The sequence below is a fragment of the Alternaria dauci genome, chromosome 7, assembly GCF_042100115.1.
Source record: "Alternaria dauci strain A2016 chromosome 7, whole genome shotgun sequence".
Taxonomy (NCBI): Eukaryota; Fungi; Ascomycota; class Dothideomycetes; order Pleosporales; family Pleosporaceae; genus Alternaria; species Alternaria dauci.
The window spans coordinates 2555094-2581866 of NC_091278.1; the positions used below are offsets into that span (position 1 = coordinate 2555094).

General features: G+C 51.8%; 8 protein-coding genes across 8 annotated transcripts; 4 read left to right on the plus strand and 4 right to left on the minus strand.

Moving 5' to 3' along the window:
* Positions 1–1984: 1984 nt before the first annotated feature.
* Positions 1985–2936, minus strand: ACET3X_007950 (uncharacterized protein; the record flags this gene model as incomplete). The annotated part of the gene is made up of 2 exons (XM_069454153.1): positions 1985–2166; positions 2222–2936. The coding sequence occupies 2 exons, from the start codon at positions 2934–2936 to the stop codon at positions 1985–1987; spliced, it is 897 nt and encodes a 298-aa protein (XP_069305113.1).
* Positions 2937–3302: 366 nt separating this feature from the next.
* Positions 3303–5036, minus strand: ACET3X_007951 (uncharacterized protein; the record flags this gene model as incomplete). Its single annotated transcript, XM_069454154.1, has 4 exons — positions 3303–3693; positions 3749–3864; positions 3920–4914; positions 4979–5036. The coding sequence occupies 4 exons, from the start codon at positions 5034–5036 to the stop codon at positions 3303–3305; spliced, it is 1560 nt and encodes a 519-aa protein (XP_069305114.1).
* A 683-nt stretch (positions 5037–5719) lies between these two features.
* ACET3X_007952 (uncharacterized protein) lies at positions 5720–6409 on the minus strand (the record flags this gene model as incomplete). Its single annotated transcript, XM_069454155.1, has 2 exons — positions 5720–6085; positions 6140–6409. 2 exons carry the CDS (start codon positions 6407–6409, stop codon positions 5720–5722), a joined length of 636 nt encoding a protein of 211 aa, XP_069305115.1.
* A 1200-nt stretch (positions 6410–7609) lies between these two features.
* On the plus strand, positions 7610–9284 carry ACET3X_007953 (uncharacterized protein; the record flags this gene model as incomplete). The annotated part of the gene is made up of 2 exons (XM_069454156.1): positions 7610–8258; positions 8311–9284. 2 exons carry the CDS (start codon positions 7610–7612, stop codon positions 9009–9011), a joined length of 1350 nt encoding a protein of 449 aa, XP_069305116.1. The 3' UTR covers positions 9012–9284.
* Positions 9285–9478: 194 nt separating this feature from the next.
* ACET3X_007954 (uncharacterized protein) lies at positions 9479–12101 on the minus strand. Its single transcript, XM_069454157.1, has 2 exons — positions 11453–12101; positions 9479–11334 (listed from the first exon to the last, which is right to left on the minus strand). Exons 1-2 carry the CDS (start codon positions 11625–11627, stop codon positions 9713–9715), a joined length of 1797 nt encoding a protein of 598 aa, XP_069305117.1. The 5' UTR covers positions 11628–12101; the 3' UTR covers positions 9479–9712.
* Positions 12102–13129: 1028 nt separating this feature from the next.
* ACET3X_007955 (uncharacterized protein) lies at positions 13130–14246 on the plus strand (the record flags this gene model as incomplete). Its single annotated transcript, XM_069454158.1, has 4 exons — positions 13130–13211; positions 13260–13264; positions 13326–13443; positions 13492–14246. The coding sequence occupies 4 exons, from the start codon at positions 13130–13132 to the stop codon at positions 14244–14246; spliced, it is 960 nt and encodes a 319-aa protein (XP_069305118.1).
* A 1836-nt stretch (positions 14247–16082) lies between these two features.
* ACET3X_007956 (uncharacterized protein) lies at positions 16083–19967 on the plus strand (the record flags this gene model as incomplete). Its single annotated transcript, XM_069454159.1, has 7 exons — positions 16083–16251; positions 16305–16542; positions 16613–16745; positions 16796–16867; positions 16915–17169; positions 17229–17522; positions 18438–19967. The coding sequence occupies 7 exons, from the start codon at positions 16083–16085 to the stop codon at positions 19965–19967; spliced, it is 2691 nt and encodes an 896-aa protein (XP_069305119.1).
* A 908-nt stretch (positions 19968–20875) lies between these two features.
* Positions 20876–26150, plus strand: ACET3X_007957 (uncharacterized protein). The gene is made up of 4 exons (XM_069454160.1): positions 20876–23080; positions 23143–24601; positions 24654–25615; positions 25670–26150. The coding sequence occupies exons 1-4, from the start codon at positions 21117–21119 to the stop codon at positions 26109–26111; spliced, it is 4827 nt and encodes a 1608-aa protein (XP_069305120.1). The 5' UTR covers positions 20876–21116; the 3' UTR covers positions 26112–26150.
* Positions 26151–26773: the final 623 nt, after the last annotated feature.

Genomic DNA, 26773 nt, shown 5'->3' on the forward strand with positions numbered 1-26773 from the left:
CGTCTTCATTCCAGCCCCAGGGTCGCTCAATGGTAAAAGGTCCGCGTTCGTTGAACATGTCGCATAATATGACCATAGTTCTTATTCCTGCACCAGTGGCGAGCCGGCAGAGCGATGCTAGGTCATTGAACCAGTCATCCTCCCAGGCCAAAAGTGGGAATTCGATGCGCAAGAGGCGCAACTGGGGGAATGCACTCGGCTTGTGCTGCACGACGAGATGCAGTGCTGGGAGTAAGAGGTTCGAGACGAGTGGAAAGGTTTCGTCACGTTCGCGCTTCCGATTTGGATCCGAGGTCTTTTTGATCCAGAGCTCTTCTAGGTTTTCGGGGAGTGCAGACCAGAGCTTCTCCTGAGTAGAACGTTGCATTTTAACCTGGTGAACCAGTGTTTTGTAAGACCATATATACACCGGAGCGATCTTGAGCCGCTTCAGCGCGGTAAAGGATGTGAATGAACACTGGGTAGGACTATCGCGAATTCTTTGATCATGATAAAGATAGGCGGCGTCGTGGCTCAGGCTCAGTCCTTCCAGAGAATCGCAATGTGGCTGCAGGCTCTTCATAATCGACCGGTGATCTGTACCACACCAAGACCACGATCGATCGCCAACCTCGTAGCTAAATGTCTTCAACTTCCCTGGTATCGCTGCATCCAACATAAGCTGAATATGGTCCTTATGTAGTTGTGAACGACGTAGTTCAATGTATTCCACCGGACAGGATCGAGGTTGCAACGTTGCGAACGAATTCTTTGGATCCTCCATATCCGGTGGATCACCCATGTCTCCAAGTCTCCATCCGTATATAGAGCGGAGATGCGGCAGATGGAGGAAGTTTGCTAGATGCAAGGTGTAGTTGGAGTACCTGCGCACCTGTCCTGTGAATTTGACCATGACGTCGATATGGTCTGGAACTGCAGCCAGCTGCACGACCTGCGAGGGGTTGCTTGTAGCACTTCTGGTCGCTTCGGTTGTAGAGTCGCAGCGCGATCGTAGCCTATTCATGACTTTGGGCCAAAGTAAACGGAAATCATCGTGGCCATTGCGCGACGCTGGAGACGTCGTCTTTGGGTCTGCTGGGGCTCTGGCAGTGCTAACTTTGACATCCAGTCGTCGCAACTGGGGGAGACTAGCGAGTAGAATCGCCATGATGGCATCTTGGTTCTCGCCAGATTGGATCTTACTATAGAGCTCATCCGCCGCCTCTTCGCTAGACGTAAATGCTACACTTTTAGCCTTTAAGACGCTATGCACGTCTGTGTCTTTGAGACCTGGCCATGGCCATTCACCAGTCTTCTTCTCAGCCTTTTCCCATGTATCAGGTACGATGAATGATTCGACAAGAGCGGCGTGGGCCGGAGAGGTAAACATCAAGTACGCCAAGGCAGGCAGAGAGTGTGTCTTCTTCAGACTTATCTCCGAGTACAACAGTGGCGTGGCGATCCAGTTGAAGCCTCTTGACGTTAGACATAGGCTTGGGAGAGAATCGCGAGGAGCGAATGATAGTATTTGTTCTAGGAGCTCAGTGGGAAGCTTCTGTTCAACTGAGGGTGACATGGCGGTAAGACCGGGTATGTGATATTCGCGAAAGTTCTTTGCGCGTAGGGAACAACGAAAACAACGGCAGCTTTATTGTTCGTTCTTAGGTGTCAAATGTTGCTCAAGGCATCCATATGCAGGGCGTATTGGGGGCCTGTTTGGCATCTAGTGTTACCGTTGCCGATGTGACGTCACCTGCATGGCTGCGTCGTTCAATCCCTAAAGCGACTTATTTCTCCTGCCAACCTTTTTCAATTCTCATCTCCCATTAACTGTCACGGATTAAACAGTAAACTGTAGATTCAAGTTTGTGTATAACTGTATGTTGAATCCAGCAACGTCTTTTCTATACATGACCGAAACATTAGAATCTGCGGATCGTCCTAGACGATACGTGACTATGATCCACCAAATCAAATACATGCTCTATACCATCCTTCGCACAGATCAGTTAGTGCGAGTATCGAAGGGCCAGCCGACGAGGTCGATGTTGAGTAGTCTGCCAGACTCAATCTCTTTGGCGCGAGACTTGAGCTCGTCAATATCCCAATTGCACCACAAGAACTTGCCCTTGAGGAAGCGGGCCTCTGGGGTCGAGAGCCAGAGATTAAAGCTCGCTGGGAGACTAACTACATGACGAGCCGTTAGTTTTATTGTACCGCGCAGTGTAATCTTGAAGCTTACCATCATCCGTCTTCACACCCTTGAAGCTGGCTGCACCGCCAACACTGATGTTCATCTCCGTGAGGACAACGCCAGGTTGGGTATGAAAGACACTGAGGTTTGGCTTCGCAAGTAGCACGGTATCCCACAGGCGATAAACAGCCATCTTAGCAACGCAGTAGGCGGCAAAGCCATCGTTGAGGCTCAGATGAGCACCCCAGGAGTTGATGGCGATGACATGAGCATCTGGTGCCGCCGTACGGATAAACGCCTTTGCGACCCACAAAGAACCTTCGAGGTTGTCGGTCACTGCTTTGAGAAACTCGCGGCCATCTACATCAGCAAAGTTGTCCTTTGGCCCAACGGCTGCAGCGGCGTGAATGAGTACGTCGATCTTGCCATGCATGGCGAAGTTGTCAAACGCGGAATTGACTGAAGCCTCATTGGTGACGTCGGTGCTCTGAATGAAGACGGTCGTGCCAGGGCATTCCTTTTCGATATGGGCTTTGTTCTCGAGAAGAGGGCCTGGGCGACGTCCAAGCAAACCAATGCGCGTGGCGCCTGCGCGGGCGAAGAAGCGCGCTGTCTCTCCCCCGATGCCAGTGTTGCCTCCGCCCGTCACCATGATCGATTTGCCTTTCTGGGAGAGAGCTGCAAGGCTTGGATCGCCGGCGGGTTGAGCCGTGCTGTGCCAGTGCTTGACGGGTGACGGGAAAGGAGGAGTGTCGGAAACCATGGCGACTTGACTGAGTTACCTAGATATGTTGGGGTTGAAGCGGAGGAAAAAAGATGGGCTGCTATGCAATCTGCGATTGGCAACACCTACAATGAGTCCGAATTTTGTGGCTACTTGTTTTGGACGAAATCTTGACAGTTTTATACTGAGCAGTCTGATCACGCTTGGATATTTAGGGCCGCATCTCGGAATCTAGACTGTGTTTTGGGATACAAATTTGTTCCGTCCGGCACGTGTGAGCCCCGAACATGACCACGGTGATCTCCGCCATACCAAAATGGGCTTGCCATGTATGTATATCCATGATAAATGCTCTCCGATGGCTTGTCTGTGAAACACATCGGTTCTATTTTCATGTTCGAACCGCTATGTCATCGAGGCCACAAGCATGATCAACCCACCCATACCATCTATACCGGAACACCACTCTGCCCACAATTCTCGGCTGGAACTACTCCCAATATCATGGATCTGAGAAGCTGTCCCTTCATCTGACGGAGTGTATGGTAACCACGCGTCGCGGCAAGACAGTCTTCGCTGATCCAACTTGATAATCTCGCCGTCAACCGCCAACGCGTATGATGTGTGTCCCTGTGGCTCTGCCTGGCTCTGGAATTTCCATTCCTGTGCATCTCTTGCCTCCCAGAGCTGTCGTTTCGCGGGCAAAGGCGCAATCACGAATTCAGCAGGCATATCACACATGGCTGCTGGTCCAAAGAAGACGAGTTTGTCCAAGACGCGATAGATGACTGCAAGTCTGCCAGAGCAGTCAGTAAATAGGGTTGAAATGGTATTGTCAGTAGTTGACGTACCTTCGCCGGGACTCTTTGTAGACCCAGTCTTGCCAGTTGCTCTCAGATGTGCTGTGACACGATACGTAATCCGCATGGCAGTCAAAGTCGTCATGAGAAAGTTGCATTGCAACAAGCTAGAGACATTATTGTCAGAAATATTCATCATGAGCGCAGATACTATAAGCTTACAATGACAGCCCTCTCCAGAAGATGATCCAGGTGATTGTGTTCAGTCTCGCCTTCGTCCAAACGGATCAGGACGTAGACTGAGAGAGCTTGCATAGCACCAAGCAGCTCCCATTTACTGAGAGTCTGGTTCTGGTCACACATGCGCTCACACTCTTGCTTCACGTTACGCCAGAAGAGCCTTCGGCTTCCTCGTACTCCACTCGCTATCATGTGGACCAGCGCAATGCAATTTTCAAGTGGCTCGTTCGTTGTGTCGTCATCTGTGAATGAAACGCAGCTCGGATGAATGAATGGGGGAAGATTGTTTTGACGCAGCATTAGCAGGTAAGATTTGAAAGTGTAGTATATCAGACTGGAAGTTTTATCCGCTCGGGAGTGCATCTTCGGCCGTTGCATCATTGATCGTACGTTCTGGTTAGGAGTTGGTGGGATAGATAAACTCACTGTTTGTGAACCGGGATGCTGCTGCTGAGGAGTGAGTTGAGAATGCTCTTGAAATGCTGCGTCTGCTGTTTCTGGAAGCAACAAAGGCGGCGAAACAGGTGTCGGACCAGTTGAAGCCAGCGAAAACGATGGTGCTGTTGAAAAGGCGGTCATCCCAGGTGGAGAATGCATGAAATCGTCAAAGGCCACAGTATCGTGGAGATTCCACTGTACATCAGTGAACAGTGTGGAGTCTTCAGGGGCCGGTGTCACCTCCCGAATATCCTGAACCTGTCCCAGTACTGTTGGCATGACCATATTCACACGATCGTGATCGGAATTATTCAGGTTGTAGATTACGTCACGGGACGTTTCTACAGCGTTGCGTCTTTTGGCTGCAGACCCTGAAGGATACTTGCACGTGATGTCTTTCTGGAGACAGCGCGAGCATGCTGGCAGTGCGTTGTCACAGCCAGTCTTGGCTTGTGCGCAAGCTGTGCATGATCGTCGTCTCGGTACTGATGCTCTCGAGTTGTACCGACAGTAGTACCCATGCCGTTTTAATGTTGACCCTTCGGGACAGTCAGTCTGGCGTCTTTGGCTGCATGTTCATGACAGTCAGGCAAATACACTAACGCTTGGAAAAAGGCTTTTTGCACTGGCCACACCAGAGCACAGGTGCCTGCTCTGCCATTGGGCGCTGGTCAGCAAGCAGAGTAGACCGCTTCCGAGGTTGGTACAATTTCAAGTGCCCGAATCGATACTGTCAGTCCACAAGAGAGGTAGTAGACATTGGCGCACAACGGAAGCTTGATCGTGCTCGGCACTGAGCCGGAGTGGGTTGATGGCGTATCATTACCGTTCACCGAAGCCCGATTCAATACCCGTTGTCAGACAAATCAGGCCACCAACAGACCAAGGGCACATTCTCCATTCTTAGAGTGGGCTGACAAATACGGTAGGAAGATGCCCCACTTTCATCCTCCGGCCGCTACAAATTGTAATCCCCGGGTTGATGAGCCGACTTCCCAAGTGGCCTAATGCTAAAGGAGTGAATCGGTGTTTGAAAGTTGTTTGACGCGCCATGGAACAGATTTGCGTTGGTCTTGAAGAGGTCCTTACAGACAAACGACCTGGATTGCGCTGGCGAGTGGGGCGTATCAGGCCTTACAGTCAGAGTTGCGTTCAGCGGAAAAGTATCCATGTCGCGTGAGACTTGTGCAGAGACGAGCTCCGTCGATTTGGTGGCTAAACACTGCCCATACTTGACTAGTCGCCCAACTTTGTCATTGTCTTTTCGCATTCTCATGATTGTCTCGTTTCGTTCATTTCTTCGTAATGCTAGGATATACCAGACACTCCCTCTTCCTTATCCCCTCATCCCTCGAGCGCTTTTGTCCGGCCATTCCTCTTTCTCCAGGCCTGCACGCCTCTGTCGATCTCGTCCCTCGTCACGCCGTCTCTTATAAGTTGCATGGTTACACCGAGCGCCTCTACGTTCTTGTTCCTGCTCTCGTCGTCGAAGAAGAGCATCTCCTCAAATTCGATTCCAGTGTCTCTGTGTATCCTGTCAAAGTGCGTCGTCTTGCTGCCGGGGTATATCTGGAGGTGATCGAAGTAGTCTATTGCGCGCGCGGACGACCCGTTCGAGCTGGGTATCTTGAGGAGCTTGAGCATTTCACGGCCGAGGTCAGGGGCACACGTGCGCGAGGCTGCGCCGATGAGGATGTTTTTGTCTTTGAGCTGTGGCAGTATTAGTAATCTTCCCTCTGTAGCAACAGGCACATGTGTGCTTACAGCTGCTAGTATGCCTCCCACGTCATTGTAGAACCCGAAGCCCTCGCCATATCTGTCCTTTACTTTCAAGCCTCCCTCAACAGCCTTCAGTGGGGGTGTGACGTGCGTGTCCACCCAGAAGGGCCAGAGTGTGTAGTCGAGGTCGAAGACAACAATCTTGGGGAGCGGCAGGCCGTCTGTGAAGGTGGATGGCCATTGGACCTTGTCGGGAAGCTTGGTCGTGGGAGTTGTGTCGGCTGAGGTTGACGAGGTCGCGCTGCGGCGGGGCATTGTGAAGTTTGGCGCGTGCAGTGGCGGTCCTTTGAGCAAGAATGCCACGATGATTACGAATAGCGCAACTGTCAGGGGGCGTGGCAGGGCCAGGTCAGGGTGTGTAGAGCGGTAACGAAGAGGGAAAGTGTGGCGCGTGTCTCTGGGAAAAAAGGTGATGACGTAGACGCGTCGGATTGCCTCGTTCGGCGCCCGGGTACATTTCGGGCCACATGTCGAAGCCCTGAGCATGCAAGACCGTTGCCATGTCGGACCTCTGTACATTGCTACGACATGCCACGATCGATCGTCCACGGGAGAAAAAGCATATTCACATCCTGACCGACGGATCCACCTCAATCACCGCCATAGCCATTCACAACCGCTTCGCCGTCCTTGGCCGCCGCAGAGAAGCTAAACTCAGCCCAGAGTACACAGCAGCATATCAGTCACGTTGTGTGTTTGTCCAAGGAACGAGTCGCTACCCTAGACACCCTGTATGCCCCATGCATAGTACATGTACAGCATGCGGGAACAGATCGCCTCGACCGCTAGCGCAAGCATCCGCGAACTACCGATGAACTCATCGTCTGGGCCGACATGGACCAACCATCCTGAACCTGGTCTGTCGCGTCTACAACTTTATTGCCAACCTTGACAGCCAAAATGACATTACCAAGTGTGTCAGGTATGTATGCTCGGGGTCATGTGCCCGATGCGCCCCAGAAGTCAGTGGGAGCAGGGGCAGAGCTTCGTGGACGCTGCTACTCCTACGATACTTGATGTTGCGCACTTGCACAGCCAGAACAACAGACGCGACAGGCGCGCAAGACGCAGACATGCGAAAGTGCGATGACGAGCACGCTGATAGCCGTCTCGCATGTGTTGAAGTGGCGCCGCGCTGCACACCTTCCGTTCTAGTCGTCCAGCCACTACCAGCCCCGCAAATAACGGGCAGCGGAAGGAATCCCGCCTGACTTCTGCCTGCGTCAACCTCTACCACAGCTTTCCCAGAACATGTCGCCGTGATCCGACCACCAACTGGGCTTCGATGGCGGCGTCCTGTGCTTGTCGTACAATCCCACACCGCGACCAGAAACAGCGCCATTTCGTCACCACTCGGCAATCCCCAATTGCGCAAACTGCGTGCCTGCGAACCAAGGCGCGCCCCAGTGAGATCCAGCGCAACAACGGGTGACACCACACCAATCAACCGCCACAATGACCGACTTCAATGAGACAAGATCACCCCTGACAAACGATAATGTTCAAGCATGGGCGCGTGCGAATTTTGCCGCGCCCTTTCGCGCCTTGCCGCGCGCCGCAAGGTTGCAATGGATCCAGTTCGACGAGAGCTTCACCATCAGCAGAGCCATCTGGCGAGGGCTCGGTCGCTCCACCCACAAGCAGCTGCTTGTCATCGGCGGATATGCGCCAGGCCCCGCGGGCGACGACGATGAACCCATCGATCGCGTCACCGCGCACGTCCATGAGGATGAAGCCGAGGTCAGCTTCTATCGCATCACCGAATTGGACGATGGCGGTAACGAGCTGCAAGCTGTGAATAGTACCAGTACTGTTGCCTTCCATGCGCCTTTTTGTGATGTTGGAGACGACATGGGAGGGTCCAAGGCGATCCACCGCGTGTCGGCCCTCATTCTTTACTACTTCTTGGCTGCTGGCCACGTGAAAGAGCTGTGTCGGACAAGATCGGACCCTACCATGTTTACGAGGAATTTTCGGGATGCGTGTCTGTGGGTGCACAACGAGGGAGAACGGCCGTTGCTGCCGCCAACAAGGAAATCAGAACCGAGCACTCCCTACGAAAAGGACTCCATCGTCGTCAGACCAAAGCGATCGTCTACCGTCTGTACGTTGAGATCCATCCTTATCCGCTTCTTGGTCATACTGACTAGATATAGCGTCATTATCAAGATCCACAGCAGAAGATATCCAGGCACCGCCCATCAAACGCGCAGCAACAGACAGCTTAAATGTCAAGATCAAACGCGAACGTGACGAAGACTATACCGGAATCGCATCGGCCATCCGTCCCAAGAAGCATCCTCGACGCACCCTCAGCGAGCAGATCATCGTGCCGTCGAGTCTCAAGCAATCAACCACAGCACCATCACCATCATCGATTTTAAGCCCACGGAGCCCTGCACCAGAGCGGGTAAATCGTGCATTAACAGACAGAATTCAAAATCTCAAAGACGAGAATGCCGGCCTGAAAGACATGAACGCCGGTCTCAAAGCCTCTGTCAACAGTCTTGAAATAGAAAAGATAGATCTGCAGAAGCGCATGGAAAAAGAGTCACATGCATACCGCGGCCTGGAAATGGAATTCGACAACATGAAGAAGGAAATGATGGCCATGAAAGAGCGGTTAGAATCTGTCGAGACAGCTGGCGAGAAGGTACGAGCGGAAGTAGATCGGTTAAAAACGGTGGAAGAGGCCAGCCAAGAATTACGGAAAGAGTTGAGGATCGAAATCGAAAAGTTGAGAGGAAGGGTTGAGAGGAGCGAGAAAGAGGCTGAGAATGCAAAGGAAGAGTTGCTGGCTGTGCGGAGAGGGCTGACCAAGGGGTTGGGGGAGGCGGTCAAGAAGTGGGGTGCGTAGGCGAGGTGCGCTGTTTGTTTTCTTTTATTTCTGAAAGAAATGAGTGATTCTGGGGCGGTGGTTTGCGGGGCAATTTGTACAGGAATGTGCAGGCATGATTTGATCCAGGCGGCATGGCATCTCTTTGTTTGATGAAGAAGCGGCATCATCGGCGTATTATTGTCAGGCCTGGCTGACGATATATACTATCCCGCACCATAATCAGTAGTTCACTAATTATACGTACCTTTTTAGTTGCATAACGTAGTGGTGCGGGGCTGCGTTCTGACAATTATTTGGCGTCTTCGTTTTTTCTCTCTTCGATATAGCGAATCGCTACTCGCAATTTCAACATTGGCACCAACACAAAAGCAGCACGCACGTTTCGGGCCTATGGATGGAAATACATCAAAACTGAATTTTTTTCTTGTTGAAGCTAATGTCTAGTATATCATTGCAGAGCCAAATACCGCAAACAAGATGAACACAGCAAGTCTATATGAAGGAAAATAGGTAAAGCACCCGTCCGGAACAGCTATTACAGCCTGTATAGTTTCCGTTTGTTCCGCTGTGTTGCATATACAGTGATCGCTCGCTTGCCATTTTATTGCACGTGTTGTGCCGAATACTGTTTGTTCCACGATATATGCCTTCAACCTGCGACTCACCACCCAACCAAACAACTTTCCACCCTTCTTCGGCCGTCCACTACCATCCCTCCCCTACCTCCTTTCCCCAGCAACCACAGCAGCAGTGCCCTTCTTCACTCTCTCCTCACGATACGCATCCCGCCTCAACTGCTCAATCTTGGCGCAAAGTTCTGGTGCGTCGACTTCTCCCCCTCCTCCTCGTCTGCTATGCACCTTGCGATTAGCGTTCTTGTTGCGCTTCACTGTGCTTTTTGCTAGGTTGGCTTTACCAGAGCTGTCTTTTGAGGGATTAGAGAAGGAGGTGGTGGTGGTTGCGTGCTTGGAGGATGCGAGACCGGGTCGAGTGTTGGTTGGGGCAGTGGACATGGGCGAAGTAGGTGTAGTAGTAAGACGCCTGTTGTTGTCGTTGCTGCTGCTGCTGCTGTGGGGATGTGATTTGCGTTGTTGTTGCTGGGCTGGGCGAGGGAGTTTGACCTTGGCGTTCGGAGTGGAAATGTGGCTGTCGTCTTCAGTGTCGGAAGCCCATGAGATTTGGGAGTGGCGCCGAATGCTTGGCTCCCGCTCTTGTGTCTTCTTTGTGGTGGTCTTGGAGGAGGATTTGCGATCGATCAGTGGTGAAGGGTTGCGATCGAGAGTAGGTGACGGTGGTGGCGAGGCTGAGGTGCTACTGGAAGGTACGTGGCTCTCGCTCGATCCTGCGCTGACTTCCGAAATATAGCATAAATGAGGGCTGTGTGGTGGAGTGGGAGTATCATCGAGGTCGATGAGTAGGTCTGATGTGTGGTTCGCACGTCGAATTGGCTGCTGGGCTAGTTCCGACGGCGGAGTTAGACGACCTGCTGTCGTCCGCTCGAGAGACACATCCCTCTTGAGAATACTACGCGGCTGCTGCACTTCCTCATCAAGCAAGTCACGTCCCTCAGCCCTCCTTGCTCTAAAAGTAGAAGGATCAGGAAACGCCCTTGGTTCTGGCATCTCGCCTGCATACTCTGCATCCTCATTTCCAGCCAGCCGCCTCTGCATCCATGTGGGCGGTCTAGCAACGATAGCAGACTTCTCCTTCCACCACCTCGGTATGCCTCGAGCGAAGCCCAGCTCGCGTAGCTTCTCGATACTAGGCATCTCGTGTTTGAACTTGCAGCCGACGGCCGTCCAGTCACATTCGCCGGTCTTGATCCAGTGTGTGCAGTACTCTTTCTTGGACGGATCGGGCTCGATGCCGGATGGGTACGGGGCGCAGTAGCCGAGGCGCTGCGCATCTTTCTGGTAAATGGATGCGAAGGTGTCGATTAGCGATGAAGGACGTTTAGGGGTAATGCTAGGCGTCGGCCGATGTTGTTCTGGAGAAGCCGCGACGGTGGGGGATTCATGAGACGATCGAGTAGGCCGACAGTAATCTACAGCCAGTGTCTGCCGTACAGCACGTACATGATGGTCTGGCGCCAAGTATCGCGGCTTCGTGTTCGTACTGGGATACGGTGGGAAGCTGGTCGTTGTAGGCGCTTGGATTGCGAGTGCTGATGGCACCTCGTTAGTCTCTGAACAAAGCTTCCAGCCTTCGTCGGAGATCTGGCGATGGGTCAACTGGCGCGGGACCCCTTGGAGTTGGAACGGAAGTTGATCGACCGGTACCAGTGGGGCCATTATACTGCCTCCCATAGCGTCGCTGCGAAGGAGGTAGTAACGGAGCCCTTCTAGAAGTGCGCAATCGTTAGAAGGTCGATCAGCCATGACAATGAGTTCCAATAACGTGAACAGAAGGGAACAGTTTGCAATTTGCTAGCCGTGAGTAATTTTCAACGATGTACGTACTATACGGAAAAGAGATGACTGAGGAAGAAAGCCTAGAGGAAGAGTTGCAGCTGAGACTTGAAGGGTAGTGTAAGTTATATCTCCAAGTGTGCGACTGTGCTTGAGACAGCAAACTCATGTCTTTGCGGGACTGCAAACTGTTTTCCATAATGCTGCGCAGCCATCCGCAAGCCATTGATGCGAAGCATGATCTCCGACATTGGTCGACTGGAAAAATCGAAACCGACGGTAAAAGCGAGTTGTACTTGCGACTCAACTAGAGTGAGAAAGGATGATAATTGGGCGCGGAAAATGAGCCTGGAAACTTGTGATGCGGTGATGCATAATGGCCTAACGACTGTGAGTAAGTAGATGTTTTTACAGCGCCTGGGACGGGCTTTGAGACAAATGAATAGAAAGACAATCAGATACCACGAAAGAAGCTTCTCGGTCTTGTCTCCAAATATACAAAGATGATGCTGATGAGATGGCGTAGCATTCGTTAAGGGAAGAGGGTGTCGCTTGAAGCGTACGCGTATTCAAGCGTAGCGCGATAGCTGATAGGTCGTAGGCTGTACAGGTATATCTCCCGGTTATACTCAGGACAATGCAGCGACCGTTCTTCGTAGCGCAAAGTATCGCGGTTGTGATGCAGCGGAGACGATGCTGATGAGGAATAGATTGCTAGATCGGTCACATGTCCTCCGGGTCTGCTCGGAGTTCCGGCCTGCCAAGCTACAACCCTTTTCGCTCAACGGCTTTCCCTGTGCAGATCACAGCCGCGGCACGGTATCCTCCGTTTCGCCAAGATTGGCCTAACTCCAACTCCAAAACACCAGACTGCTTCAACCAACGCTACCCCCTCGCGGTTTTTGCACTCGGACTGTCAGCTTTGTGATGACGGCACGCGCTCTGTACATTTTTCGCAGCCCCAAGTCATCGTCAAGATATGACGACCGCCACAGGTCAACGGTCGACCTCGCGATGGAAATCTGGTGATGTCGCACAGAGCTAACCATCAACACTTGTGCCTAGTGCTCCGGCAGTTGAAGTCTAGATCATACACATCGAAGCTTAATTGCATGACATTAACCGTGTGGCGTACTCGTGGAGTTATCTCCGTGCTGTGGCTGGCAGCGGGAGCATGAACTAGGAAGGCCGCTATCAAAGGTACCACAATCCATCAACGAATGAAGCTCACAGGATGTCGGCGATGGCTCAGGTACGAACGCGATCTCCAATAGTGGGTCGATGGCTTCGTCTTGGTATCGTACGGCAATATGCCTAGGCAGTTTGGAGGGGATGTGGCTGCGACGACCATCAACGGTCCCTAGGCTTCAGGGCTCATTATTACCAGAGCCTTTGTCGCTTCCTCACTGATTACTCAAACAAATTCAAGCTGTACGAATATCGGCAAGCAACGTATCGGATGGAAACGCGAAGCCGAAATTGCCAAGAAGAGCCTGAAATATGAGCAACGACGATCGCAGCGGCGAAGTGTTCGCTGTGGCTGCACTATTTCTCGTGCTTACATGGACGACAGTCTGCCTGCGGATCTACGTGCGCGCAATATTAATGAAGACGTGGGGAAAGGATGACTCGTTCATGGTTGCGTCGCTAGTAAGTTGTCCCTCCTCAGATACATGTGGTTGGCTATGCTCATCAAACTTTGTGGGCGGTTTTCACTTTGTACCTGCCATGTCAAATCGTCGCCGCGATACATGGGACTGGACGGCATCGATGGGACTTGAGCGATCACGATCGAAAGACCGCACTCATGGTCAGTCCGACATCCTTGCTTAGCTTCCTGACGTTTAACGCAACACAGTTCTGGTACTTTTGTGAAATCTTCTATGTGCTAGCGAACTGTTTGCTCAAATTTGCTATTGGTTAGTTCTACCTCAGGGTGGCAATTGAGCGCTGGCACATTTGGTGCATCAAACTGCTGATGCTGGGCACGGTGTTGTGCGGTCTTATCTACCTCTTTCTGGTCATGCTCCAGTGTCTACCCAGTAAGAACTTTTCCGACGCTTACCTCTAGGACTTGCTAATTAATACAGTGTCTACTTTCTGGACTGAGCATCCGGCTTCAAGCAAGTGCATAGCAAAAGGACCCACCTTGGGCATTACCTATGCGCTCGCCACTGTCAACGCACTTGCGGACTGGGGGTTTGGTCTGCTTCCGTTCTTCATTGTTTGGGGCCTGGAGATGAGGATGAAAACAAAGATATTGGTGGTATCGATCCTTGCATTTGCAGCAATCGGAAGCACTGGTACAGTCATTCGCATGGCCTATATCCATACACTTGTGGAAGGGCCCGACTTCTTGTACGCTACTACCGACATTGCTCTGTGGAGCACGATTGAACCAGGAATCGGGATAACAGCGGGGAACATTGCCACGTTTCGTCCGCTTGTTCGCCACTGCCTTTGGAAGATGGGTTTCCGCGAAGCACCTAGTCACGAACGAGGTCGTAGTCACTACCCTTCTGGCATCGGCCGAAAGCGGAAAGATCGTCGCGGATACCGACGTAGCTTGAGTCCCTCTGACCTGGTGCCTACCGCGCATGAGGGTATGACTTCCAAAAAGATTCATGGACCTGAAGACATAGACCTAGAGAACAATATACCGCCGCCAAAGATTGTTGTCACGGACGCAGATCTTCCACAAGCCCCGGAAGGACAAATCGTACATACTGTTTCGTTTCAGCAAGAATATGAGGGTCCGCCAAAGCTTCACCTCCGCGAGAGCTTCAGGAACAGCTTCACTCGCGGAAGCATCCTAAGCCTTGGCAACTTTCGCATACCTGACTGAGCTGTTCGAACAGGTTTTGCAGGACTATCGGCATCCGGAGTCGAGCAAGAGGGGGATGCGATCTTTCAAAAAACGTCAATGGACAGCGGTAAGGCGTCGGGGCGTCGGGGCGTCGGGTAAAATACGTTGCCTCAAACATACAGCATGACCTTCACTACACGCGCTTTAGCGTCACTGAATCAGTTGTCAGAAGACAGTGAGAGAAATGACGGAACGTGGCGTCACCTGAATGAAGCACATTCACTGACGCTGAGTGTGATTCACACCATCCACCAAATGTGTCCATATCAAAAATTTCCTGGTTCCTGGTCTCGATTCAACAGCTATTGTCTTACCAACTTAATCCTAACGAAGGTCGTCTAGCAAGCCGATCGTAGTTTACCATCCTCTGGCGCATCCACACAAATCGGTCGCACGATCTCTGCAATTTCCGCGATCAGCCTACGTCGAACAGGTCTCTAGCTACTCTTGTAGACAACCTCCGACGAACGGGAGAGAGAAAGCGGCGCTGCAACCCAACAAGGACATAATCGCGGAGGCTATCCCGATGACCAACATCGAGCGATTCTTACATCTGTTACGGCACGCCAGGTCGTTAGTAGGAGTACATGGGCCTTATAGTAATCACCCCCACATAACAGTTTTCTTACGCGATGTGCGGCCGCCTCAGCATCTGAAGCTTCAGAATCCATCGCTCAGAAATCTCGTACTTTCTTTCGCAGCAGCGCAAGATTGCACATACAGCGCCCAACCCGGCGGGCCAGCAAAGGAAGACCTAGACCTCTTTACACTCGTATGGTATTGCGCAGTCATGGTCCTCGAAGAGATACTTGCGAGAGGCTCTCTTTCACAAGAGTCTTTCGGTTGGGGTATTTTCGGTCTTTCCGCCGGCTACATGCATCCACTTGCCCACGATCTTATCGCACAGAACGTCTTCTTGAGCAACAGACGTCGCCTTCATCATGCGCTGAGTATTTTGCCTACATTGAACGGGGGGGATGCGCAGCCAGTATGTGATCGGCGAGAGGAAGACTACGGCCATGCTCACACGGGCTCGAAGGGACATACACACATTAGGGCACATTCTGCTGCAAGAATACAAGCTCGGCAACTGGAGACGAGTAAGGTGGTTACATACGATCGCGGTTGCGGAGAGGTGGATTGGGGCTTTCGGATTGAAACCAAAAAAGGAGCTAGGTTTGCTGGTAGAGATCACAAAAGAGGTGACGCGTGAGGCAAAGAGACAGCCTCTGAAGAAGGTTGTAAAGAAGAATGTTACGTTTGGGTTTCCTGATGTCTGCGAACAAGATTCACCACCAGAACAAGAGCGTGAATATCTACACAGATAAGGAAGAAACCCCACGAAAGCCAAGAATTTGCTTACCCACTCAAGACGTCTTACGTGTGGTCTTCAGCGTATGAAAACGCGGTTCTTCCGGGTCTATGCCAGAGGCGGCTAGTTGCAGCGATCTACAATCACGACATACCACCCCTCGATTTCGTGTACAACCAGACCTCATAAGCCCTTGTAACATTTCGCCCATGTTATGCAACGATGCCGAGGAAAGTTGCAACTGTCAACATGCATCGAACCTCGCATCGGACGCGACATGCCATGCGCTCCAATGACAGCCCGCGGTTATGCCTGGGTGTCTGCATGAGCCCATGGTCATGACGCCGCGGCGGCTTGAGCTGCTCGGCCCTCGTTCTTGCATCATACTAAGCTATAGAGAACTCCAGAATAGCGAATTGATAAGTAGGCATTAGTGCCCCGCTGTCGCAGAATATACAAACTCATCTCAACACATCCGGCCTATTGCTAGTGCGACCGCAATCATGGCATCGGAGAAGGATATCACGCCTGTCGCGCCCGACTCATCTGACAGCGACGTAGAGGTTGTTCCGGGTAGCATCAATGAGAAGAAGTTGCTACGAACACTCGATTTGAGGTTACTTCCCGCCGTGTCAATCTTGTATCTGTTGAGCTTTCTTGATCGCAGCAATGGTGCCATACACCCTACCCAGAGCGAAAGCACAGTATACTGACCTATTTTCCAGTCGCCAACGCCCGCATTGAGGGTCTTACGGTCGACCTAGGTATGACCGGGAACCAGTATCTCACTGGTCTTACACTGTACTTCATCGGTTACGTGCTATTCGAGATTCCGTGCAATATCATTCTCAAACGAACTACGCCAAAGTTTTGGCTACCGACACTCACAGTGGCCTGGGGGGTTGTCGCAACATTAATGGGTGTCACACAGAACCTGGCGGGCTTCTTTGTCGTGCGTTTCTTGTAAGTTGCTGCTGGGAAGCACTTGGGTTGCAAGCGATGCACTAGAACAAAGGAGCTGATTTGAGAACAGTTTGGGTGTCACTGAGTCTGGGCTTTTTCCAGGCGTCGTATACTACCTCTCCATGTGGTACAAAAGAAACGAGCGCCAGTACCGCATTTCGTTGTTCTTCAGCTGCGCTTCGCTTGCCGGAGCTTTTGGTGGAGTATGCTGTGCCCGCATCGCAAGCTTGATCATTTGTCCTGACTGCTCCAGATCTTAGCGTATGGCATCGCGCACATGCGCAATGTGGGAGGCTATGCTGGCTGGCGATGGATCTTCATTTTGGTATGTATACTTACTTGTTGGTTGTTCCTATGTTAATAAAGACACAGGAAGGCATTCTCACCGTTCTGATTGGAATAGTCGCATACTGGTTCATTTCCAATTATCCCAGCACAGTCAGCTGGCTTAGCGAAGAAGAGCGAGCCTTTATTCAAGGGCGTCTCAAAGCTGATAGCGATGCGACAAACGACGAGAAGTTCTCATGGGCCGAAGTGCGGATTGCAGCCAAAGACATCAAGATCTGGTTGTATGCCTTGGCATTCCATACCATGAGTCTGCCTCTGTACACTCTATCGTTGTTCCTGGTAAGACAGCTGTTTTAGACTTCAAATGCGTCAAACATTTCTCTCTAACATTTACAAAGCCAACGATCATCCGGGATATGGGCTACACGTCCGCTCAGTCTCAACTTCTTACCATCCCACCTTATGCAGTTGCGACGCTCTTTACAATTTTCTGGGCGATACTTTCCGAGCGTTATGCCCGTCGCGCACTCTTCATACTCACGACCTCTACGGTTGCAATTATCGGGTACATTATCCTTCTGGCGAACACCGATCCCAAGGCACGGCCAGGCGTTTCCTACGTTGGAACCTTCTTCGCAGCTATCGGAATATACCCCTCTGTCGCACTGATCCTCTGCTGGCCTGCGATCAATGTAAGTGGGCAGACGAAGAGAGCGACCGCGAATGCCATGCAGATTAGCATCGGCAACCTCGGAGCAGTGTTGGGTACGCAGCTGTACCGCGCAAATTCCGGGCCGCGATACATTCTTGGACATAGCTTTGCACTTGGGTATTCATGTCTGAACCTGGTCGTTGTTGGGGCATTGTTGGTGGTTTTGAAGAAGGAGAACAGGGAGAAAGAGAGGATATTGTTGGAAAAGCCTGAGACTCGCGGTTTCCATGACACAGTGGAGGACCTGGCCATGGGTGATCGCCATCCGAGATGGAAGTTCCAGGCTTGATGTAACATAGATGATGGCGATGTTTAAGAGTGGGGGCGACTAAACACCGACGAAGATTGTAGATGCGATTTCAAAATAGCTATGTTGGAGATGTCTAGATGATAATGATCTCCTTTCCGATTGTCACACATCTGGAAAGTTGCATTCCTCGAGCGTGCAACGATTGCGGAAATGTAGCAATTCGGGATAAAATCTCACCCCGAGGATAAGACGACAGGGAAATAGATACTAGTGTTTCGACGATCCGATAATACTGCAGTCAATGGATGTACCTTCCTGATCGCGACTAGTGCAGATACACCATCACTTATCCCCATTACCAACGCTTCAAGCTCCAAGCTTCCAAGCTTCCAACCTTCAACAATCATCACAATGGCGGCCAATAACTGTGAAAAGCAGACATCAGCTGCAATTCCGTCAAAGTCATATAGGCCATTGTGTAACCGTCAATTCATCGGCAGCGCTGTCTTTTGCTTGGGAATTTTGGCTTTCCTACGTCATACAACCGCTCCCATCTCGTCGCCATGGCACCTTCCCTCAGACTTAAGCAACGCCAGGTCTGGAGCGCAATGCCCACAAGTGGAACCCTTGTATCCGATAAAGAAGACGAAAGAGTTGGATGACATGGAGAGCTACCTGGCATCGGATGCTTTCCGTGATGTTGCCGTCGAGCGCCTATCGGGTGCTGTCAAGATCCCCACGCAAAGCTACGACGACATGGGCGAGATTGGATCCGACCCGCGATGGGACATAATGTACTCCTTCGCAGACTACCTTGAAAAGACTTTCCCACTCACGCACGCGACATTGCAATTGGAGAAGGTCAATACGCATGGTTTGCTGTACACGTGGGCTGGCACGGATGCAAGCTCAAAGCCTAACTTGCTCATGGCGCATCAGGATGTTGTGCCTGTTCCAGATTCTACGGTCAAGCAGTGGACGCATCCGCCTTTCTCAGGTCACTATGACGGGAAGTTTGTTTGGGGCAGGGGTGCAAGCGATTGCAAAAACCAGTTGATGGCTATTTTGAATAGTGTTGAGGCCTTGATCTCTGCTGGCTTTACTCCCCAGAGGACAGTGATTTTATCATTTGGATTTGACGAAGAGATCTCTGGCCGGGAGGGTGCGCAACACCTTGCGGACTACCTAGTCAAGAAACTCGGACACAACTCTATCGCTGCCATCATCGATGAAGGCGCAGTAAACGTTGAGAGCTGGGGAGCCCACTTCGCAATCCCCGGTGTTGCTGAGAAAGGCTACATCGATGTCGACATTGTCGTGCGCATGCCTGGCGGTCACAGCAGCATCCCTCCAGCGCATAACGGCATTGGCGTCGCTAGCGAGCTCATTACTTCAATCGAGGCCAACCCCTACGAGCCACATCTTTTCGACGAAAACCCCTATCTAGGCCTCCTCCAGTGCGGGGCCGAGCATGCTCTAGAATTTCCCCGCCATCTAGGAAAGCTTCTCGACAAACGCTCCAAACGAAGCGCAACATGTTCGAAGAAGTCAACAAAAGACGCTCTCGCACTCGAAGCAGCAAAAGCTGGCCCAGGCATCAAATATCTTTTCACAACCTCCGTGGCAGTCGACATAATCCACGGCGGCGTGAAAACAAACGCCCTTCCTGAGCGCACGCAGATAACGGTGAACCATCGCATAAACGTCGGTTCAAGCTCCTTGGCTGTGAAGAATCACATCACGTCTCTCGCAGCTCAGGTAGCGCACAAGTACAATCTCACACTGCACGCATTCAACGGCACGGAGACACCCTCTAGCATCACCCTCTCTCACGGACCCACCATGCTAGAACCAGCACCCGTTACACCCACCTCCCTTCACTCCTCTTCCTCCAACAAGACCGTAACACCCTACCAAGTCCTCTCGGGAACCACCCGCGCTCTCTACGGTAAAGAGCTCCTTGTAAGCCCTGGTATCATGACCGGTAACACGGATACGCGTTACTACTGGGACTTGAGTGAAAACATCTTCAGGTATGGGCCGGGTTGGGACAAGGATCAGGTTGGTCTAGGGAATATTCATACGGTCGATGAGAAGGTAGGGGTGCAGGCGCATTTGGATACTGTGAAGTGGATGTGGAGCTGGATTAGGAATATGGATGAGGCTGCTTTGTAGAAGTGGTTGATGATGCAGGCGCTTACACGAGAAGTGAGCGAGTACGGGAGGTGGGCTGGCGGTATCGCGATGTTTCGCGTGAACAATGTACCAGTGACGTGGTTTACCTCTTCAACGGATGAGCCTCTTCGCAGACGCTGCATGATTAAATATGACGTGTTTGGATGGATTGGCGGCCCACCCTGTTGCATCAGCCAGGCTATTCGTATGTCAACACCATAGAGATCAATCTTCTTCCTAGTTGAAAAACTATATGCGATTGAGATGCTGACTGATATCAGCAAGCGTGCGACAGCCCTGAATGTCAGCTAGACCGGATCGCTCTAGGTGCACACCGCCGGAACGGCACGAGAAGAAAGACCGTCGAAGGGCCTGGTGATCGCACGACTGATGAGTCGCGGCATGGATACATGGTAAGGAAAATGTCAATGTGGATCGGCCGAAAGTTGCAGCGAGGGCCAAGTGACTGTGATGACAAGCACTGCTTGGCATCTCTTGCGTGGCGCGACAATGAATTGCAGGATGCCCTCTTACACGAAGCGAATCTGGGATATCACCTAACAACGCTCAGGTACTGCAATGTGCAGTGTTAGACCCGGTAATCTGCTAGAAGACGAAATGTAAGAAGAAAGTTATTAGAAAGTCGCGCTCGCGCACACATTTGCTTCTGCAACGACTGCGCTGCTTCATGCAAACACCTACGCACCAGCAACTGTCCGCTCCCCGCGGGCTCCTAGCGCCTCCACAAGGCGATCGCAGATGTGTCAGATCGTGCATCGATCAAAGAAGCGTCGAATCACTTCTCGGGTTGGATACGAGGCCAGATTCCGATCCTCCGATTCTGGATCTAACATCACAATGACATCACCACTTCGTCCTGAACTCTCGATGCGTCGCAAATATGGAGGCCGGAACAAGCGTGTGCGCGCAGCAAAGCGCTCTTATTGAATGGCACAGCAACTGTGTTATAGTCTTTCGTGCCCTTCGTTTGGGGTCATTGCAAGCCAGTAACTTTCGCGGATAGTCCCTTGAGACCGTCGCAAACTACCGCTTGTACTCATCTTTGTTTGTTGTTGATGTCCTTGGAATAATTTCACAACAAACACGGCTCTCGATTGGCCCCTCTCCAAAACTTGCGAACCGCTCGCGATGGCCTCTCACAATGAGACTACCGAGAACTCTCCAGGTTATAATCAACAGCACTCATATAACGATTCGGAACGACCTAATGTTTATTCAAACGTGTCTGACGACAACCACAACGCCAACACGCATAACACTTTCATCTCCAATGCTTTACATACCAGCAGTCGGAGCTATTACGGCGCAGATGGCACGCAGCTGTCTTCAGCATCAAGCAATTCCACAGCGGTGGCATCCCCGGATGTTCGGTCAATCCAGGATGCGACAAACGAACAACTAGCCCAAGGAAGCACGTCTGGAAATGCGGCTGTCATCTCACCTACCCCAGGCAACGATTATCTCCAAAAGACGACAGCAGGAGACCCAGTTGAGGAACATGTAGTGCTCCAACACGACTCTTCCGATTCGGAAGATGAAGCAGACAAGTCGTCCACGAAGCCTGCCGCAGCTGCGAAAAGGCCTGGTCTGCAGTCAAAGACGTCGAAACCCATGACAGAAGACGACCTGTTTCGCGCGTTGTCTCGACGAAGGACGAGCCAGGCTAACGGCCTCAGCAAGGCCAACACGAATGCTTCGGAGCGAAGCCAGGAGGAAGAAGATGAGATCAACAACCTCATGTCGAAGATGTTTGGGCGTACTAGACAAGAGGCATCGGAGGAAGAGAAGACCCGGCATCAAGGTGTTATATTCAAGCACTTGACGGTCAAGGGCATGGGTATTGGGGCAGCACTGCAGCCGAGTGTTGGAAGCATCTTTCTAGACCCAGTTCGGCTCGTCAAGAACCTCTTAACGAAGGGCCCACGCCAGGCAGCCGGCCGACCTCCAGTCCGCACTCTGCTTGACGACTTCTCCGGATGCATAAGGCCTGGCGAGATGGTTCTTGTCCTTGGAAGACCGGGATCTGGCTGCTCTACATTCCTCAAGATGATCGGTAACCAACGATACGGCTTCGAAGAGATTACAGGCGATGTCACGTATGGTGGCACAGATGCCGAGGAGATGCGCAAGAAGTACCGTTCAGAAGTACTTTACAACCCCGAGGAGGACCTTCACTACGCGACACTAAAGGTCAAGGATACACTGCGGTTTGCCCTGAAGACAAGAACACCTGGCAAAGAGTCACGAAAGGAAGGCGAGTCTCGCAAGGACTACGTAAACGAGTTCCTTCGTGTGGTTACCAAACTCTTCTGGATTGAACACACCCTGGGTACAAAGGTCGGTAACGAGCTAATCCGTGGTGTGTCTGGTGGTGAGAAGAAGCGTGTGTCGATTGCAGAGGCCATGGTCACCAAAGCTTCAGTACAATCATGGGATAACTCGACGAAAGGTCTTGACGCAAGCACTGCTCTCGAATACGTTCAAAGTCTGCGCTCTCTTACGAACATGGCTCAAATCTCTACTGCCGTAGCGCTTTACCAAGCAGGCGAGTCTTTGTATGACCTTTTCGACAAGGTTCTCCTTATTCACGAGGGACGATGCTGCTACTTTGGACCTACCGAGAAGGCTGCAGACTACTTCAAGAACCTCGGCTTTGTTCAGCCCGAGCGCTGGACCACCAGTGATTTTTTGACATCTGTCACAGATGACCACGAGCGACAGATTAAAGAGGGCTGGGAGAACCGCATCCCCCGCACTGGTGCGGCTTTTGGCGAAGCATTCGTCAACAGTGAACAAGCCAATGACAACCTTGCCGAGATCGAAGAGTTTGAGAAGGAGACCAAGCGACAGGCCGAAGAACGCAACGAGGCCCGCACCAAGGCTACGAAGAAGAAGAACTTTACGATCTCCTTTCCAGCTCAAGTTGTTGCCTGTACCGATCGCCAGTTCCGTGTCATGGTGGGAGATCCGCAATCTCTCGTCGGAAAATGGGGTGGTATTCTTTTCCAGGCCCTTATCGTCGGGTCACTCTTTTTCAATCTTCAAAATACAGCACAGGGCGTGTTTCCACGTGGCGGTGTTATCTTCTACATGTAAGTAATACCATACTACGGACTATGTGTGAGACAGTACTAACTCCGCGACCAACCGTTAGGCTGCTTTTCAACTCCCTTCTCGCCCTCGCCGAACTTACGTCCGCTTTCGAGTCCAGACCTATCTTGTTAAAGCACAAGACGTTCTCCTTCTACCGGCCAGCCGCCTACGCGATTGCGCAAACTCTGATTGATGTGCCTCAGGTGCTGGTTCAGGTTTTTATCTTCGATATCGTCGTATACTTCATGGCGAACCTGCAGCGAACAGCATCTCAGTTCTTCATTAGTTTGCTCTTCCTTTGGATCACCACAATGACCATGTATGCTTTCTTCCGAGCTGTGGGTGCCTTGGTAGGATCCTTGAACGTTGCGACTCGAATCACCGGTGTTGCCCTCCAAGCAATTATCGTATACACTGGTTACCTGATTCCACCGGCGAAGATGCATCCCTGGTTTTCCTGGCTTAGATGGATCAATCCTTTGCAATACAGCTTCGAAGGTCTCCTAGCGAACGAGTTCCACAACATGGAAATTCAATGTGTGCCTCCATACATCGCGCCGCAGATCCCAGGCGCCCAGGAGCAGTATCAATCTTGCGCCATTCAAGGTAACAGGCCTGGGTCTCTTACGGTCTCTGGTTCAGACTACATCTCGGCAGCCTTTGGCTACAGCAGGTCACACCTGTGGCGCAATTTTGGTCTCATCTGCGCCTTCTTCCTCTTTTTCGTCGCGCTCACCGCATTCGGTATGGAGATCCAGAAGCCCAACAAAGGTGGAGGTGCTGTGACAATTTACAAGCGCGGCCAGGTGCCAAAGACTGTTGAGAAGGAGATGGAGACCAAGACTCTGCCCAAGGATGAAGAAGCCGGCAATGGTGAGCCAGCAACCGAGAAACACTCCTCCAGCGACAACGACGACTCCGACAAGACAGCCGAAGGCGTAGCGAAGAATGAGACTATCTTTACATTCCAAGACATCACCTACACGATTCCATACGAGAAGGGCGAACGGACATTGTTGCAGGGCGTACAAGGTTATGTCAAACCCGGCAAGCTTACTGCCCTAATGGGTGCTTCGGGTGCCGGCAAGACGACCCTGCTGAACACTCTCGCTCAGCGCATCGACTTTGGCGTCGTTCGTGGAGACTTTTTGGTCGATGGAAAGCCATTGCCTCATAGTTTCCAGCGTAGCACTGGCTTTGCAGAGCAGATGGATGTACACGAATCGACGGCGACAGTACGCGAAGCACTGCAGTTTTCAGCGCGGTTGAGACAGCCCAAGGAGGTGCCTATCCAGGAGAAGTACGATTATGTCGAGAAGATTATCGACTTGCTGGAGATGCGCGACATCGCTGGAGCAGCTATTGGCACCGCCGGAAATGGACTCAACCAAGAGCAGAGGAAGCGTCTGACCATCGGCGTTGAGCTTGCAAGCAAACCCGAACTGCTGATGTTCCTTGATGAGCCTACATCTGGCCTGGACTCTGGTGCTGCTTTTAACATTGTTCGGTTCTTGCGCAAGGTGAGTTTGATGAATCTTTGTGTTGTACGTCAGCTTACTGACTTGGTTTTAGCTTGCAGATGCTGGACAAGCGATTCTTTGCACGATTCATCAGCCCAGCGCTGTTCTGTTTGAGCACTTCGACCAGCTGCTGCTTCTGAAGTCCGGCGGCCGGACGGTTTATTTTGGTGATCTTGGTCACGACTCCCAGAAACTCATCGAATACCTTCAGAACAACGGCGCTGATAAGATTGGATCCAAGACCAACCCTGCCGAATACATGCTGGAGGCCATAGGCGCTGGCAATCCGGATTACAATGGCCAGGACTGGGGTGATGTCTGGGAGAAGAGCCCAGAGAACGAAAAGCTAGGCAAGGAGATACAAGAGATTATCGCCAGCAGACGCGACGCGTCAAAGAACGACGAAACCCGCGACGACAGAGAATATGCGATGCCATACATCCAGCAATGGCTCGCAGTTGTCAAGCGAAGTTTTGTGGCGATCTGGCGAGATCCTCCATACGTGACCGGCATGGTAATGCTGCACATCATCACGGGATTGTTCAACGGCTTCACTTTCTGGAATCTAGGACAAGGCCAGATCGACATGCAGTCCCGACTCTTCTCGACCTTTATGACGCTCACTATTGCGCCTCCTCTGATTCAGCAACTGCAACCCCGCTTCCTCAGCGTGCGTGGCATCTATGAGTCCCGCGAAGGTAGTGCCAAGATCTACTCCTGGACGGCGATGGTTTGGGGTACTATACTCAGCGAGTTACCATACCGTCTCATCTCGGGAACCATTTACTGGTGCTGCTGGTACTTCCCACCGGGCTTTCCTCGCGATACATACACGGCTGCGAGTGTTTGGCTCTTCGTCATGCTCTTTGAGGTCTTCTATCTGGGCTTTGGCCAGGCCATTGCCGCCTTTTCTCCCAACGAGCTACTCGCGTCGCTACTGGTACCGTTGTTCTTCACTTTCATCGTGTCCTTTTGTGGTGTGGTTGTGCCGTACAACGGACTACCCACATTCTGGTAAGAAAGCCCATGTACGAACTGCTTATGATAGATGGACTGACTTGAACCTAGGCAATCCTGGATGTATTTCTTGACGCCTTTTACATATCTGCTGGAAGGGTTCCTTGGGCTACTTGTTCAAGGACAAGTAGTCAGGTGCGAGCCTAACGAGTTGGCGATCTTTCCACCCCCACCCGGCCAAGACTGTCAAACGTACGCCGGTCAGTTCGCGCAGCAGGCAGGGGGTTACGTCGAAGCCCAGCCAGACGGTACTTGTGGATTCTGTCAGTTCGCAACGGGAGACGCCTTTGCAGCTTCGTTCAACGTCTTCCCAAAGAACATTTGGCGCGATTTCGGCATTATGTGGGCCTACATCTTTTTCAATTTTGCAGTCGTCTTTGTGTGCACCTGGCTGTACTTGGGCGGCCTACGCCAGATCAAGTCATTCTTCAGCCCAGCAGCGCGCAAACAAAAGAAGGAGGCAGCGAAGAAGCAGAGCGGCCATGCAGCTTGAGGCAGGAAGGGCAAAAAAAGACTCGGCACAGTGTGCAGCGACATGGCTTGCTTGTCGCAGTGAAGATGCGGGTTCCGGAAAACTCCTAGCTTGCCCGCGGCCGGAACGCGCAAGGCTGGGTTAGCACGCAGCTTTGGGACGGCCCATCCCAGCGCAAGGTGGGGCTCATTTCCGCCTCGTGCATTCCCCGCGAAATGCCTCTTGGGGATCTAGAGCATGTGCTAGAGGTTTGGTGTACGTACAGGCTCGACTCTAGCGTTTGCCATGGTGTCGTTCGTATAGCGATGCACAAGCGGTGTAGCATTTAATAGTAATTTTGACAGCACAGCTGTCATGTGTACAGACATGCAGTAGCTTCCGCTGTGCTTGACATCCGCTGTAATGTTGTCTGCCATGTCTATCGATGCGTGTGCGGGATTAATCCACCGCACGTTCGAGATGCTCGGCAATTGACACATGCAAACTCAATCTCGCAACAAGTCGGGTCAACCAGGCATCGTGAGAATGCATCCAAATGCCTCAGCTTTTCCGATTATCAGTGCCATCCGTCCGAGGCCCATGATTTGTGCATTGTGAAATCGAAGGCTAAGCCGAACAGCGTTCCATCATCGTGCAGGGGTCTGTGTGGATCGCAAACCGCACACGAGCTGGAACCGGAACTG